The sequence below is a fragment of the Lasiosphaeria miniovina genome (genome assembly GCF_030549165.1).
Source record: "Lasiosphaeria miniovina strain SMH2392-1A chromosome Unknown B0T26scaffold_3, whole genome shotgun sequence".
Lineage (NCBI taxonomy): Eukaryota > Fungi > Ascomycota > Sordariomycetes > Sordariales > Lasiosphaeriaceae > Lasiosphaeria > Lasiosphaeria miniovina.
Window position 1 is genome coordinate 6,611,597 of NW_026848222.1, and position 10,619 is coordinate 6,622,215.

The following is a 10,619-nucleotide window of genomic DNA, read 5'->3' on the forward strand; positions in this document are numbered from 1 at the left end:
ACAACGCCCGGCTAGGCAGATGGCTATTGTACTATGCTCGCCAACTGTCTACTGCTCTGTACTTTGTATGCCGGCAATTCTTCCTGTAACACCACTGCTACCTACCGTTGTGCAGGGTTGCATGCCTAGGTATGAGGTGTGCAACATTATGCTGGTTAGTATGTAGCTTTCAGGGGCCAACGACTGTGCGTGCCAACGTCAATTTTGTTAGAATCTAGCCGTTATCCCATTATGATTTGAGAGCAGCAGTAATTGCTAAGTAGCTTCATTTACTCAAACGAATGTCGTGACAGTGTGCACATCTCTCCTCCGATCAGTCCACCACCACAAGCTGTGAATACGACCAAGATGGATCAAATTCTCGATGTCGGTGGGGGTGAGATACAAGCATATAATAAAGCCCTCCTGGAGAAGAAACTTTTCTGGGGCCAAGGACCTTTCACTACCCTCAAAGGACATGCCCAAAAAGTCCTACCCACTTCTGTCATCTACGGCGATACAGGCCTCGAGCTCTGGGCAAGCATCACGCACTTGACGAGCTACTACCAGACCAGAGAGAAAGCAGCTTTGCTTGTCGAGAATTCCCCAGACCTGGCAAGATGGATCCAGAAGGATAGTGTTTTGATCGATCTCGGATGCGGGTATGTGTCTTTTTGGTGTGCTGAGCAGAGAGCTGCTGTCTGTCTAGTCTGTGAGCATAGGTAGTTAATCCATAGAGTTGGTAGGGATATTCGTAAGCTCACACCGCTGTTGGAAGAGCTTAACCAATCGCAAAAGTCGGTCCTGTACTGCCCACTCGACCTCTCGCGTAAGTCGATCGATCGAGCCATCCAACAGACCAAAGGCTCTCTTCTCCCCCATATCAGCGTCACTGGTCTGTGGGGCTCGTTTGAAGATGGCGTGGACTGGGCGAATCGCAACTGCGGTAACCGACCCAGGATGTTCCTCTCCCTGGGCTCCATACTTGGTAATAATCATTTTGAGGATGCGGTGGCGCGTCTCATTTGGCTGCGCTCGACAGGTTTGCGCAGTAAACATGACAGGATCCTTCTGACCATGGATAAGACCAAAGATCGGGACAAGATCTGTACATCGTATGACGATGCACAAGGTCTGTTCACGCGGCTCATTCGTCAAGGGTTCCAAGATTCAAACGATATCCTTGGCGACAACTGGTATCGCGAGGAAGATTGGGCTCTTCTGCGCAGGTTTACACGAGACCCAACAATGCATCGATTCGTCTTTCAAGCCAAGCACACCATCGAATGTCCGACGAGAAATGTGACATTTCGCCAGGGCGACGAGATCGACTGCTACGAAGGTTTCAAGTACGGGCCTGAAGAGATGGCAGAGCAATTCAAAGCGGCAGGGATTCACGAGTACGCGCGTTGGAAGGGTCCACACAATGATATTTGTAAGCTGTTGATTGCCCATGATTGATCTAGACGAAAGCTAACCTCCCTTTCATATCAATATCTCTTGGGGAACGCAGATTTCTGGGGAAGACTTGGTATTGTACCAAGAGCAGTAAGTTGGAGGTCTAGAGGGCTCCTAAGGATCTACGAGGGGGGGGGGGGGGTTGTATCGCGATTGTTGTGTGTCTCTTGCTTACTAGCAGAGCTAGCAAGCCCTCTTATTAGAGCTGCTCCATCAACAAACTTGCAATTGTATCGTGGCTCAACGGTTGGATTCCTGGCACGCAAGCTGACCGCAGCTAAGAACTACTTGGCTACGGCGATTGCCAGGTCCTGGCGACGGCAACTGCCTGGCGACGCAACCGCCGCTGTCTACTAGCCCGGAAACAGCCATGGCGGTTCCAACCGCCCTGTGACGGACCTGTTGACTGAATGTTTCCAGCCTCCGCGACAGACACAGCCTAGTTCCAGCCCCAGTACCGCCGGCCGGTGTAGTTGTTCCAGCCGATGCAACCATTCCAGGATGCAATCGTTCCAGCCGGTGCAGCCCCGGCTTGTGTGGCGGTTCCAGCTAGCTGTCGACATAAGGTGCTGGGGTTTTTGTTGTCCGTTGTTCAACCGTTGTCTTTGGCCGTCTCTCTTTAGTGACGGGGAAGATTTTGACATCAATGGCGTAGACTTGAACAAAATGCAAGGGTAAATTACAGAGAAGGCCAAAACATACGATCCATTGTCCTGACTAGGTAGGCAAACAAGGCTATTGATACTATATCCACAGATTCAAGTGCACCGCGCTACAGCGGTTACAGTTGCTGAAGCAAATCACAATGCTGCCGCGGATATCGAGAAGTGATCGGAGCTCTGTGCTATATTCTAGGGATAGGCCCCAGGGCCCCTACAAATTCGTTGACCTAATTAGTTACGTATCACGAAGTCGGAAAACCAGGGAAGTTGAATTGTGCTCCCAACCGGATCCAGAGCGTCCCCAGGAAGTTGGCATAGACTCTTCCACCAGTATATTCCCAGGGAATTCCGTTTCCAGCTCCTCCTTCAAATACTCAGTCTGATGGCCGGGCACGCTAAGACGCACAACCTTGAGCAAGGGCAACTTCTTTGAGTTCTACGGGCCTGTGGCAGTCAGTCTGCTTCCCTCGGTGCAGTACAAAGGGCACTGTTGTACTGGACCGTAGGGCACAGTTCCCTACCACCTACCCTGCACTTGGTCGCTCTAGAACTGCGCGTCGGCCACCCGCTCCAACAGGCGTACTTTCAGCCCCTCGCTGAAGCCTGCATCTTCGACAGCGCGTTTGTACGAAAAAGTGCGTGTTTAAATAACCGTCCTCGTGCGCCAAGAAAATTCTTTTTAGAGACCGACTACCTAGGTAGGTAAGGTACGCAGGTGTGGGCATTCGATGGGTGTAGCTCGTAATCCAATTTAGGCATGCTCCACCATCCCAGTACGGTTGTCAAGGGCGCAATCTAAATATGTCAAACGACGCAGCATCGAAACTAGTCAAAACATTCAAACGGGTTTCTCGCTTGTGGAGTCGAGATGGTTTAGCGCAGCGGCTTCCCTGTATAGGTTGCGGCACTGCATGGCGGTGCATGACTAACTGCATGGATGCGTTCGCCTCGAGCCAAGCCAAGGTACGGAACGGAACGAAAAACTGCGAAACGATAGGCTGGCTCGGGGCCAGGCACAGCTGGCGCTTGTGGCAGCTTCCCAAACGGGATTGGAACACGCACCAAGTCGCTAGTGCGAAGAGGTTACACAAGAGAGAAAGCGCAGCCAACCGGGGGACGAGAGCTGAGCAGCTGCAAAATTGCAAATTTGGGGCAAAACACCAAACATCTGCCTCGACTCCTCGAGTGGTCAAAAATGAGATGGCAGTGGAGTCGGAAATGTTTGCATGAAGGTCAATTCCCAGCAGTCGCCTCCGTGCACTTGACGGTAATTTATGGCGCAAGCGTTTCTAGCAACATCCCGACCTCGGCTCGTGCGGTGAGTGCGCCTTCCCATCCGTCGCACCCTCGATCCTACACTAGTATACACGCTGTCTCAAGATTGGTCAGGACTGGGGGAGGACGCGCATAGGGATCCACCCATAGCGTCCGTCCTTGGCCCGCTTGCGACCCCCAATGTGGAGTCCGTCTTTTGTTGCGCGAGCGAAGTGCCAATCCCTCGGGCCGTCTTTTGTACATACATTACAGCTGAACCTCTTCCCCTCAGCATTCGCGGTTCGTCAGTCGTCACCCCCTCCGCCACGAGAGAGCACCCCGAGTCCAGCCGAAGAAGATGAGAGGAACCGCCACCGCACTAGCCGTGGCCGCCATGGCCGCCGTGGTCCAGGCCGTGTCCAACACAACGTCGCTGAACACGACATGCGTCACAGGCGTCTACATGCTCGTCGCGCGCGGCAGTAGCGAGCTGCCGGGGCTCGGCCTGATGGGCGGTGTCGCGCAAAAGGTGTCGCAGGCCATACCCGGGTCCGCCATTGTGCCCATCGACTACCCGGCCACCTTTGCCGACTACGTCAAGTCAGAGGTCTCGGGCGCCCTCGCCATAAGCTCCGCCGTTGAATCCTACACCCACCTGTGCCCAAAGGCCAAGATCGCGCTGCTAGGCTACTCGCAGGGCGGCCAGGCCGTCATGGACTCGCTGTGCGGCAATAGCGAGGTCGGCTTTGTCGTCACTCCCGACCTTGCAGACGTTTACGATTCGGTTGGTGCGTTCCCCCAATTCCGATTCCGCCATCTTGTGGCACGCAGCGCACGAGTCGCGACATGATAGCTGACGGTGGAACATCTGCAGTCATTGCGGCAGTGACTTTCGGCGACCCGAGCCACATCATCAACGTCCCATGGGACCGCGGAACTAGCAACAAGACGGGCGTACGTGTTGGCCGCTTCCGCCCCCGCTCCAGTCTCTTTGGGTGAACTGACCCCCGAGCAGCTCTTCCCCCGCAAGAACATAACCGCCTGCGAGCCCTTCTCGGACCAGATCCGCGGGTGGTGCGATTCAGGGGACACGTATTGCGACTCGGGAACCAACAGAGCTGTCCACGGCAGCTACTTTGCCAACTACACCACTGATGTAGTCGACTTCGTCGTCAGTAAATTCAACGCGTCCGCCGCATCGACGTCGACGTCAACGACAACAACGGCAGCTCCGTCCACCAGCACGGCTCCCACCAGCACCAGCACCAGCGGCAGCACCAGCACCAGCACGACCATCACTTCCACAGGCGCGCCGTCTCCCACTAGTGCAGCAGCCAGTCTCACCCCGTCACTAGCTACGTTTGCGTCGCTTGTTCTCTCTGTTCTGTATATGGCGATGTTGTGATAGCCGACTCGACCGACAATTTCCGAGTCATGAATGGATTGGCCGTGTTAATACGGAGGTTCTTACCCCGGCAAACGCCACATGAGTTGGAATGTAATCACGTCAGGAAAGTTCGGTTTTGGGTAGTCTGATAGGCAGAGCATTTCAGACATTATGGTGTTGGCCAAAAAGTACATACGCTCTCTCCCTGCAATTGATGGATAATTATTAGTCGCGCATTTCACTCCCACGACAATAGCCAAAGCACTGTTCTCGCCCAAGAGGTAATCAAAAGAAGAGAAATATGCACTTGATATGCACTTGAATTTACGAAAGTAAGCACCTAAGTCTCGATACTTTTTTGATGCAGATCCCCAGCTCATCGACCTCTTTTATAATCTAATTATTGCAGCAACCGAAGCGAGCCAGTGGCGTTGTCCAACGTGTGGAGATCTAATTACCACCGAGAACCCCAATCTATGGAAGATGCAAGAAGCGCGCGTTATGTACGTGGTCGTGTCAAGTCGAGGTACAAGAAATTGCTCGGGAAAAGTATCGCATGGCCAACTATTCTTTGGTGAAGGTGGACAGGCAGTCGTCCTTGTTCTCGGGGCACGCGCGCGCCTCAAGCGACACGGGGCTGGCGATGACTGCGGCAGCAGCGAGGAGAATGATGGCGAAGATCTGGCCAATCCCAGTCAGTCTTTCATTCTCAAGATTGTTGATACACCGTGTCATGGGAGGAAGTTGGGCGCTTACCTTCATGTTGGGCAAAAAAGTCGATGCAAAAAGAAGCTGAGTGTTGTCTGGTGGATATTTGAAGTATAATTATATGGTCCAGCGTGTTCGGAAAAGTCGGGAACTGGGTGGATCTGGTGGGCGGCTCTGGCCCAAGGTTAAATACTGCCGTCGACGTCGGCCTGGTGCACCCATGACGTTGACCGTGACAACACCCAGGCCGGAAAGGCCACAGGAGCACTTGGCATTTCTTACAGCAGGTTTCAGCGGGAAACCCACTCAATCTTGGCCCCCGCCGGCCTCTGACCCGGCCTCTGACCCGACCCGGCACCCTTAATGTCACGTTCGGCGCGGGGGGGGCCGGCCGGTCACTGCCAAACTGGGCCGGGCAACACGGCCGCCCGGAGACGCGGCCACGCCGTGCAAAAGCCGCTGCGCCAAAATCCGAAGCACTGGCCGAGACGCGTGTCGACGCCAGGCGTGTCAGAGGCCGCGTTGTGCGGCCATGCTCTGCTCTTTTACCCCTTGGTCTCAAAACGGCCGCTGCACCGCGCTGACGCGGCGCACCTGACTGGCGAATCAAGAGCGTATTTAATTGCGTGATTGTCAGTTGCAGCCTTCAGCTCGTATCCGAACGGCCGGACAGAGTCAAGATTTGCACGGCACAAATTGGGAACTGCAGTGATAATCAATCCTTCTTTTTGTATTTTGGTTTCCCGTTTCTCTCGCCCAGTCACCTCGCTATCCCCCAATAATGCGTTTCCGGGCTCTCGGCCAAGAATGAAGTGGCGCCGTGTCCGGCCAAGGATTCCTCTGGAATGTGTGACCGAGACACATTGCCATCCAGCGACGAGGGCGACGAAGCTGGCGGTGGCCACCCCGTGGCCCCGAGACCGTGGCGCGATTCCCGACTGCTGGCATGCACCAGGCGGTCGCGACTGTCGTTGCTGGTTTCCCATATCCAGCTGAACGATTGCATCTCCTCTGCATCGGGCGGCGTGTCGTGCGATAGCGCGGGTGCGGCTGATCCCGCCCACCTGATCCCGAGACTGGACAGCCAGGCCAACGGCGTCCCGCTGGAATCGAGCTGCGCGGCCAGCCGGGCGTCGCCTTTGTAGACGATTTCGTCACCGCCACTCCGCTCCACGTCGCCGCCGCCGCCGCCGCCGCCGCCGCCGCGCTTCTTCACAACGGTGCAGTGCGTGAAGAGGTCGACGGCGCCAAACGAAGTCAGCTGCGGCGCGGCCGCAAACCGCTCGTACCCCTCCCGCCGCCGCCTCGCAGCTGCCGCCACGGCGAGGCCGGCGTGTGAGGCGACACAGAGCAGCAGGGCCACGCCGCTAATGGCCGCGTAGGCGACGAGCGTCGCCGTGTCTGCCACAGTCTCGAAGCGCTGGTATGCGAAGCTCACGTCAGTGGCGCGCGGAGGAAGCGGGCTCAGGAACCCATCCACGGCCTCATCTAGCGAGAGCTTCGTGTATTGAATACTGGGGATCAGGCGTCGCAGCATTCCGTTCTGGCAGTAGTACAGCGGTAGAACGAGCATCGACTGCATTGCCGAGAACCAGTTACCGGCGACCTCGGGGTTCCTGGCGTTTTCGGGCGTGAAGTCTGGCACCGAGAGCCAGAGCATGGTCGGGAACGAGGTTCCCGAGAAAAGTGGCAGCTGCGTCCCGTTCTTGTGCAGCAATGTCGTAGTGTCGAGTAACAGGCTATCGTAGGCCTCGAGGATGCCCGTTGCCGACACCTCCGATGGCGTCTCGGGCTGTGACTTGTTGAATGAGTGCCACAAGATCGTCGAGTTGGCCCGGCTGTACGCGACTGACGCCTCTCTGTAGGCGGTCGACATCTTGATGAGCCACCCTGGGTTGCTGTGCCACGACGAGTTGGCCATGCATGCTTGCTGTGTAACCAGTTCCCCCGTACATTTGACAAGACCTATTGTCACAGAGGGGTTAGGATAAGAGTGCCAGTAGGGCTTGCAACCGGGATGTTTGTAGACGGGTGTTACACACGAGAATGCACCTCATTTGGGGCGGTATTGGTGACACACAGCTGGATTGCGCCAATCTGAAATCCCCAATACCGGCCCGAGTAGACCCTGCAGTTGGTTGTCTCGTTGAACTCGACGTTTGGGTCCCCAGCACCGTACCGCACAAGCAGGCCGCGGTGGTTCTCAACGAGGAACACGCCTGCATCTGGGTACCGCAGATCGTTGCGGGTCTCGGGCATGATGAATATGGCCTCGCCAGCGACAAAGTACTCGCGGTGGCAGCCCGAGTTGTCGCTAAGCCCGACCGCGTTCAGGCCACAGCGCTGCGAGCGGAGATCCTCGGGTGTCAAATCGATGGAGCGAGAAGGCCCTTCAACAAATGAGGAGAACTTGGATCCGAAAAGCATGTCTGTGAACCCTAGATACTCGCTGGCCGTGGTGGAATTCATTGGGTGTATTCCAAAGCCCTTGTACGGCGTGTCGATAGATATGGACGTGAAGACGGGCCGGACGTCCACTCTGCCTAGGATATTGAGCCGTGGTTAGAATCTCTAGAGAGAAAGCACAAACGGAGCCGTGGCTTCTTACTCATAATCAAGATGCCCGTGACAGGCACCACGGCCAGGATTACCAGTCTGCAGAGGCTCAACAATCTCGCCCGCGACGACGAAACCGACGGAGCAAACAGGAGAAGCAGTAGCCCGAGGGCCGTTGTTGACTCGTCAAGCGCCAGAAAATCGACCAATCTCGCTGGCTTGCGGGCAGTCTTGGTATCGAGGGAATCGTTGCGGCCCATGGCAGCGGCCATCATGACCATGGCCCATTTCAGCCGCTCAAGGGTCGCGGCCAGCGTGGCAGCCAGCGACAGACCGGCCAGCTCGGAGACGACGCGCAGGAAGAAGATGGAGTAGCTGCGCGACTGGTTGACGAGCACAAAGTTGCGCGTCAACATGGACCCGCTGGCCTGCAGTGTGGTCAGAAGTATCAGGCACGCCGTCAGCAGCATCAGCAGCCATTCGTGCTTGACGCGCCATGTTGGTGTTTTGGAATTTTCCTGTGCCGTCATTTGCGCCAGGCCAGGCACTGAAGATGCGCATCCATCGCCCAGCGACGCCAGCGGGCAGCGGCGGAGCTAGATTTTAAGTACCTATTTTTCACCGGCACAAACGGGTTTGGCGTTTTTGCGACTAGGGCAATTGTTAGTTGCAGACCCGAGCTAAGTTGCTGGCCGCCCCAGGTGGCGGACCAACCAGAAGTCGTGCTGTTGCTTCCAAGTTTAGGGCTGAGTCCAGCTCGAGGCTCACTGCGTTTGCCAGCCAACCAGGCGCCCTCAACCCATTCCCACCATGCAGGGCCCAAACACGGGAAGGCCAACCATCAATCCGACAGCAAAGGGGGCCAGACCAAAAGTAGTCCAGCGAGGAGGCAAAGCCCCCAGTGGCCAGTGGCTGGTTGCTTGGCTTGCAGCAGACACCTTGCTCTGTCACTTGACTCCTCCAACGCCCCCTCGCCGTTCAGATATGGCCTCTTGGCGACATCCGCTCGTTCGCTGAGCGGAAAACAGCTGTCGCAGCGGCGTGCATCACACAGCGGTCGCAGCGGCGTGCATCAATCTACAGCGCTTGGCACTTGGCATTTCCGGTTTTCCTCTTTCTCGAAACAAATCACCAAGTTGGTTTTCGTGGAAGGGTTAGGGTTAGGGTAAAAAAGACTCAAGACAGGGACTCAATATTTCGTTGGCTTTATCTGTAAATGGAAGAATAATCAAGATTTGGTACCTCTCATTGCGCTCATTAGGTAACTAGTTTGGCAAGATTTATAAGATTTATAATGGAACTCCTGATCAGGTGGTATCCTGAGGATGATGTGTCGACTGAATGAAAGTCTACGTTTTACTTGTCCAATTATCAGGCGATTGTTCACGGAATTACACGCGCTCAGCTTTCAGGCTAGAATTCCTCCCTGGCTAACAGAACGGGAACAATGAAAATAATGGTGTGAGTGAACGTCTGCCCCGGTTTCGGGATCTCACAAGAGAGAGCCTCTCTGGACGGGTTCAATTTTCTCAGTCGCCGGCTCACCTGAGCGAGCCCACCCTCAGCATTCCGGTCGACTTCCGGCATCCGGATGCGGGAGACTGCCAAACTTCAGACCGCCATGGCGACTAAAGCCATTTCAAGAGCTTCTTTATTCGATATGCAGGCGAAAATGCGCAACTCCGCCGGCTGTTTCGCCATGTCTCTTCCTACCTTGAACCTCCAATGTCTTGCATCAGTTTCACTGCCCTCCGCCGACCTCTATCTATCCCTATCGTCGCAGAAACAAGCAGAACCGCAGAAATCCTCATGTCTTCCTACAGGGCAAACTCAGCCAAGTCCAAGGGCACGGCGTCTCGCGGCCTGTCTGTCTTCCTCCGCCTCGGCGAGCTGACATGTGCCGCCATCGTTGTCGGTGTTGTTGGCCGGCTCTTCTACCTGATTGACCAGGGCGGCTCTATCGATCCCAATCCGAGACTAGTCTATACGATGGCTGTTGCCGGGCTGACCATTCTGTTCTCGCTTTTCTTCATGCCACCGCTGGCCTATGCCTTTTGGGCTTTCCCCGTCGACTTCTTTTTCTTCGTGGCCTGGCTGGCTGCCTTTATTGCTCTCGAGATAGTGAGTCTTGTTTTACTCTACCAACTACCAACCTTGAGCCCGGCAAACTAACATTGTGGACAGCTGAGTGGGTATGGCGCCTGCGATGGGTGGTGGTTCAACAATTACTGGGGGTATTATTGGGGAAGATGGTACACGGTGGGCCCTGCCGGCATCAATGTGAACTGGACAGGCTGCGGATCTTGGCGAACGGTCCTGGCCTTTTCGTTTGTTGCTTGTTTTCTTCACCTCCTCAGTTTCTTCCTGGCGAGTCTCCCATTTCCCTCTGGCCTTTTGTCCTTTTCTAACGAGGGAGTCAGGGACTTTACTGGACGTTTGAGTACGGGATGATCAGAACGCGAACCCAAAGCATGTTCAGGTAAGTGCACTCTACGTATCCAAGGACTGCACGTCAACTAACCGTCATTTGCTACAGACGTCGTTGGGGCCGGGGAGGGAAACAAAACGATGTCGGACCCTCCGCTGCAACAGCAACGCAACCCGCCACCATGTCA

The 10,619-nt window shown here is 55.4% G+C and overlaps 4 protein-coding genes across 4 annotated transcripts; 3 read left to right on the top strand and 1 right to left on the bottom strand.

Annotated features, from left to right (window-relative positions):
- Nucleotides 1-348: 348 nt before the first annotated feature.
- B0T26DRAFT_640537 (DUF323 domain-containing protein) lies at nucleotides 349-1,440 on the top strand (the record flags this gene model as incomplete). The annotated part of the gene is made up of 2 exons (XM_060437240.1): nucleotides 349-641; nucleotides 726-1,440. 2 exons carry the CDS (start codon nucleotides 349-351, stop codon nucleotides 1,438-1,440), a joined length of 1,008 nt encoding a protein of 335 aa, XP_060299501.1.
- A 1,730-nt stretch (nucleotides 1,441-3,170) lies between these two features.
- Nucleotides 3,171-4,952, top strand: B0T26DRAFT_264529 (cutinase-domain-containing protein). The gene is made up of 4 exons (XM_060434066.1): nucleotides 3,171-3,417; nucleotides 3,646-4,141; nucleotides 4,228-4,307; nucleotides 4,369-4,952. The coding sequence occupies exons 1-4, from the start codon at nucleotides 3,295-3,297 to the stop codon at nucleotides 4,756-4,758; spliced, it is 1,089 nt and encodes a 362-aa protein (XP_060299502.1). The 5' UTR covers nucleotides 3,171-3,294; the 3' UTR covers nucleotides 4,759-4,952.
- Nucleotides 4,953-5,985: 1,033 nt separating this feature from the next.
- B0T26DRAFT_871381 (uncharacterized protein) lies at nucleotides 5,986-8,694 on the bottom strand. Its single transcript, XM_060447924.1, has 3 exons — nucleotides 8,057-8,694; nucleotides 7,491-7,991; nucleotides 5,986-7,413 (listed from the first exon to the last, which is right to left on the bottom strand). Exons 1-3 carry the CDS (start codon nucleotides 8,532-8,534, stop codon nucleotides 6,209-6,211), a joined length of 2,184 nt encoding a protein of 727 aa, XP_060299503.1. The 5' UTR covers nucleotides 8,535-8,694; the 3' UTR covers nucleotides 5,986-6,208.
- Nucleotides 8,695-9,849: 1,155 nt separating this feature from the next.
- Nucleotides 9,850-10,377, top strand: B0T26DRAFT_603004 (uncharacterized protein; the record flags this gene model as incomplete). The annotated part of the gene is made up of 2 exons (XM_060435775.1): nucleotides 9,850-10,125; nucleotides 10,189-10,377. Coding segments are annotated over 2 exons (465 nt in total), but the record flags the coding sequence as incomplete, so codon positions are not given.
- Nucleotides 10,378-10,619: the final 242 nt, after the last annotated feature.

Bases quoted from the DNA above. Each gene is read 5' to 3' on its own strand.
- B0T26DRAFT_264529 (XM_060434066.1), top strand. From the start codon at position 3,295: ATGAGATGGCAGTGGAGTCGGAAATGTTTGCATGAAGGTCAATTCCCA. The intron at 4,142-4,227 runs GTGCGTTCCCCC...GAACATCTGCAG, and splicing joins AGACGTTTACGATTCGGTTG to TCATTGCGGCAGTGACTTTC. The intron at 4,308-4,368 runs GTACGTGTTGGC...ACCCCCGAGCAG, and splicing joins GAACTAGCAACAAGACGGGC to CTCTTCCCCCGCAAGAACAT.
- B0T26DRAFT_871381 (XM_060447924.1), bottom strand. From the start codon at position 8,534: ATGACGGCACAGGAAAATTCCAAAACACCAACATGGCGCGTCAAGCAC. The intron at 7,992-8,056 runs GTAAGAAGCCAC...TCAATATCCTAG, and splicing joins CACGGGCATCTTGATTATGA to GCAGAGTGGACGTCCGGCCC. The intron at 7,414-7,490 runs GTGTGTAACACC...CTGTGACAATAG, and splicing joins CCCAAATGAGGTGCATTCTC to GTCTTGTCAAATGTACGGGG.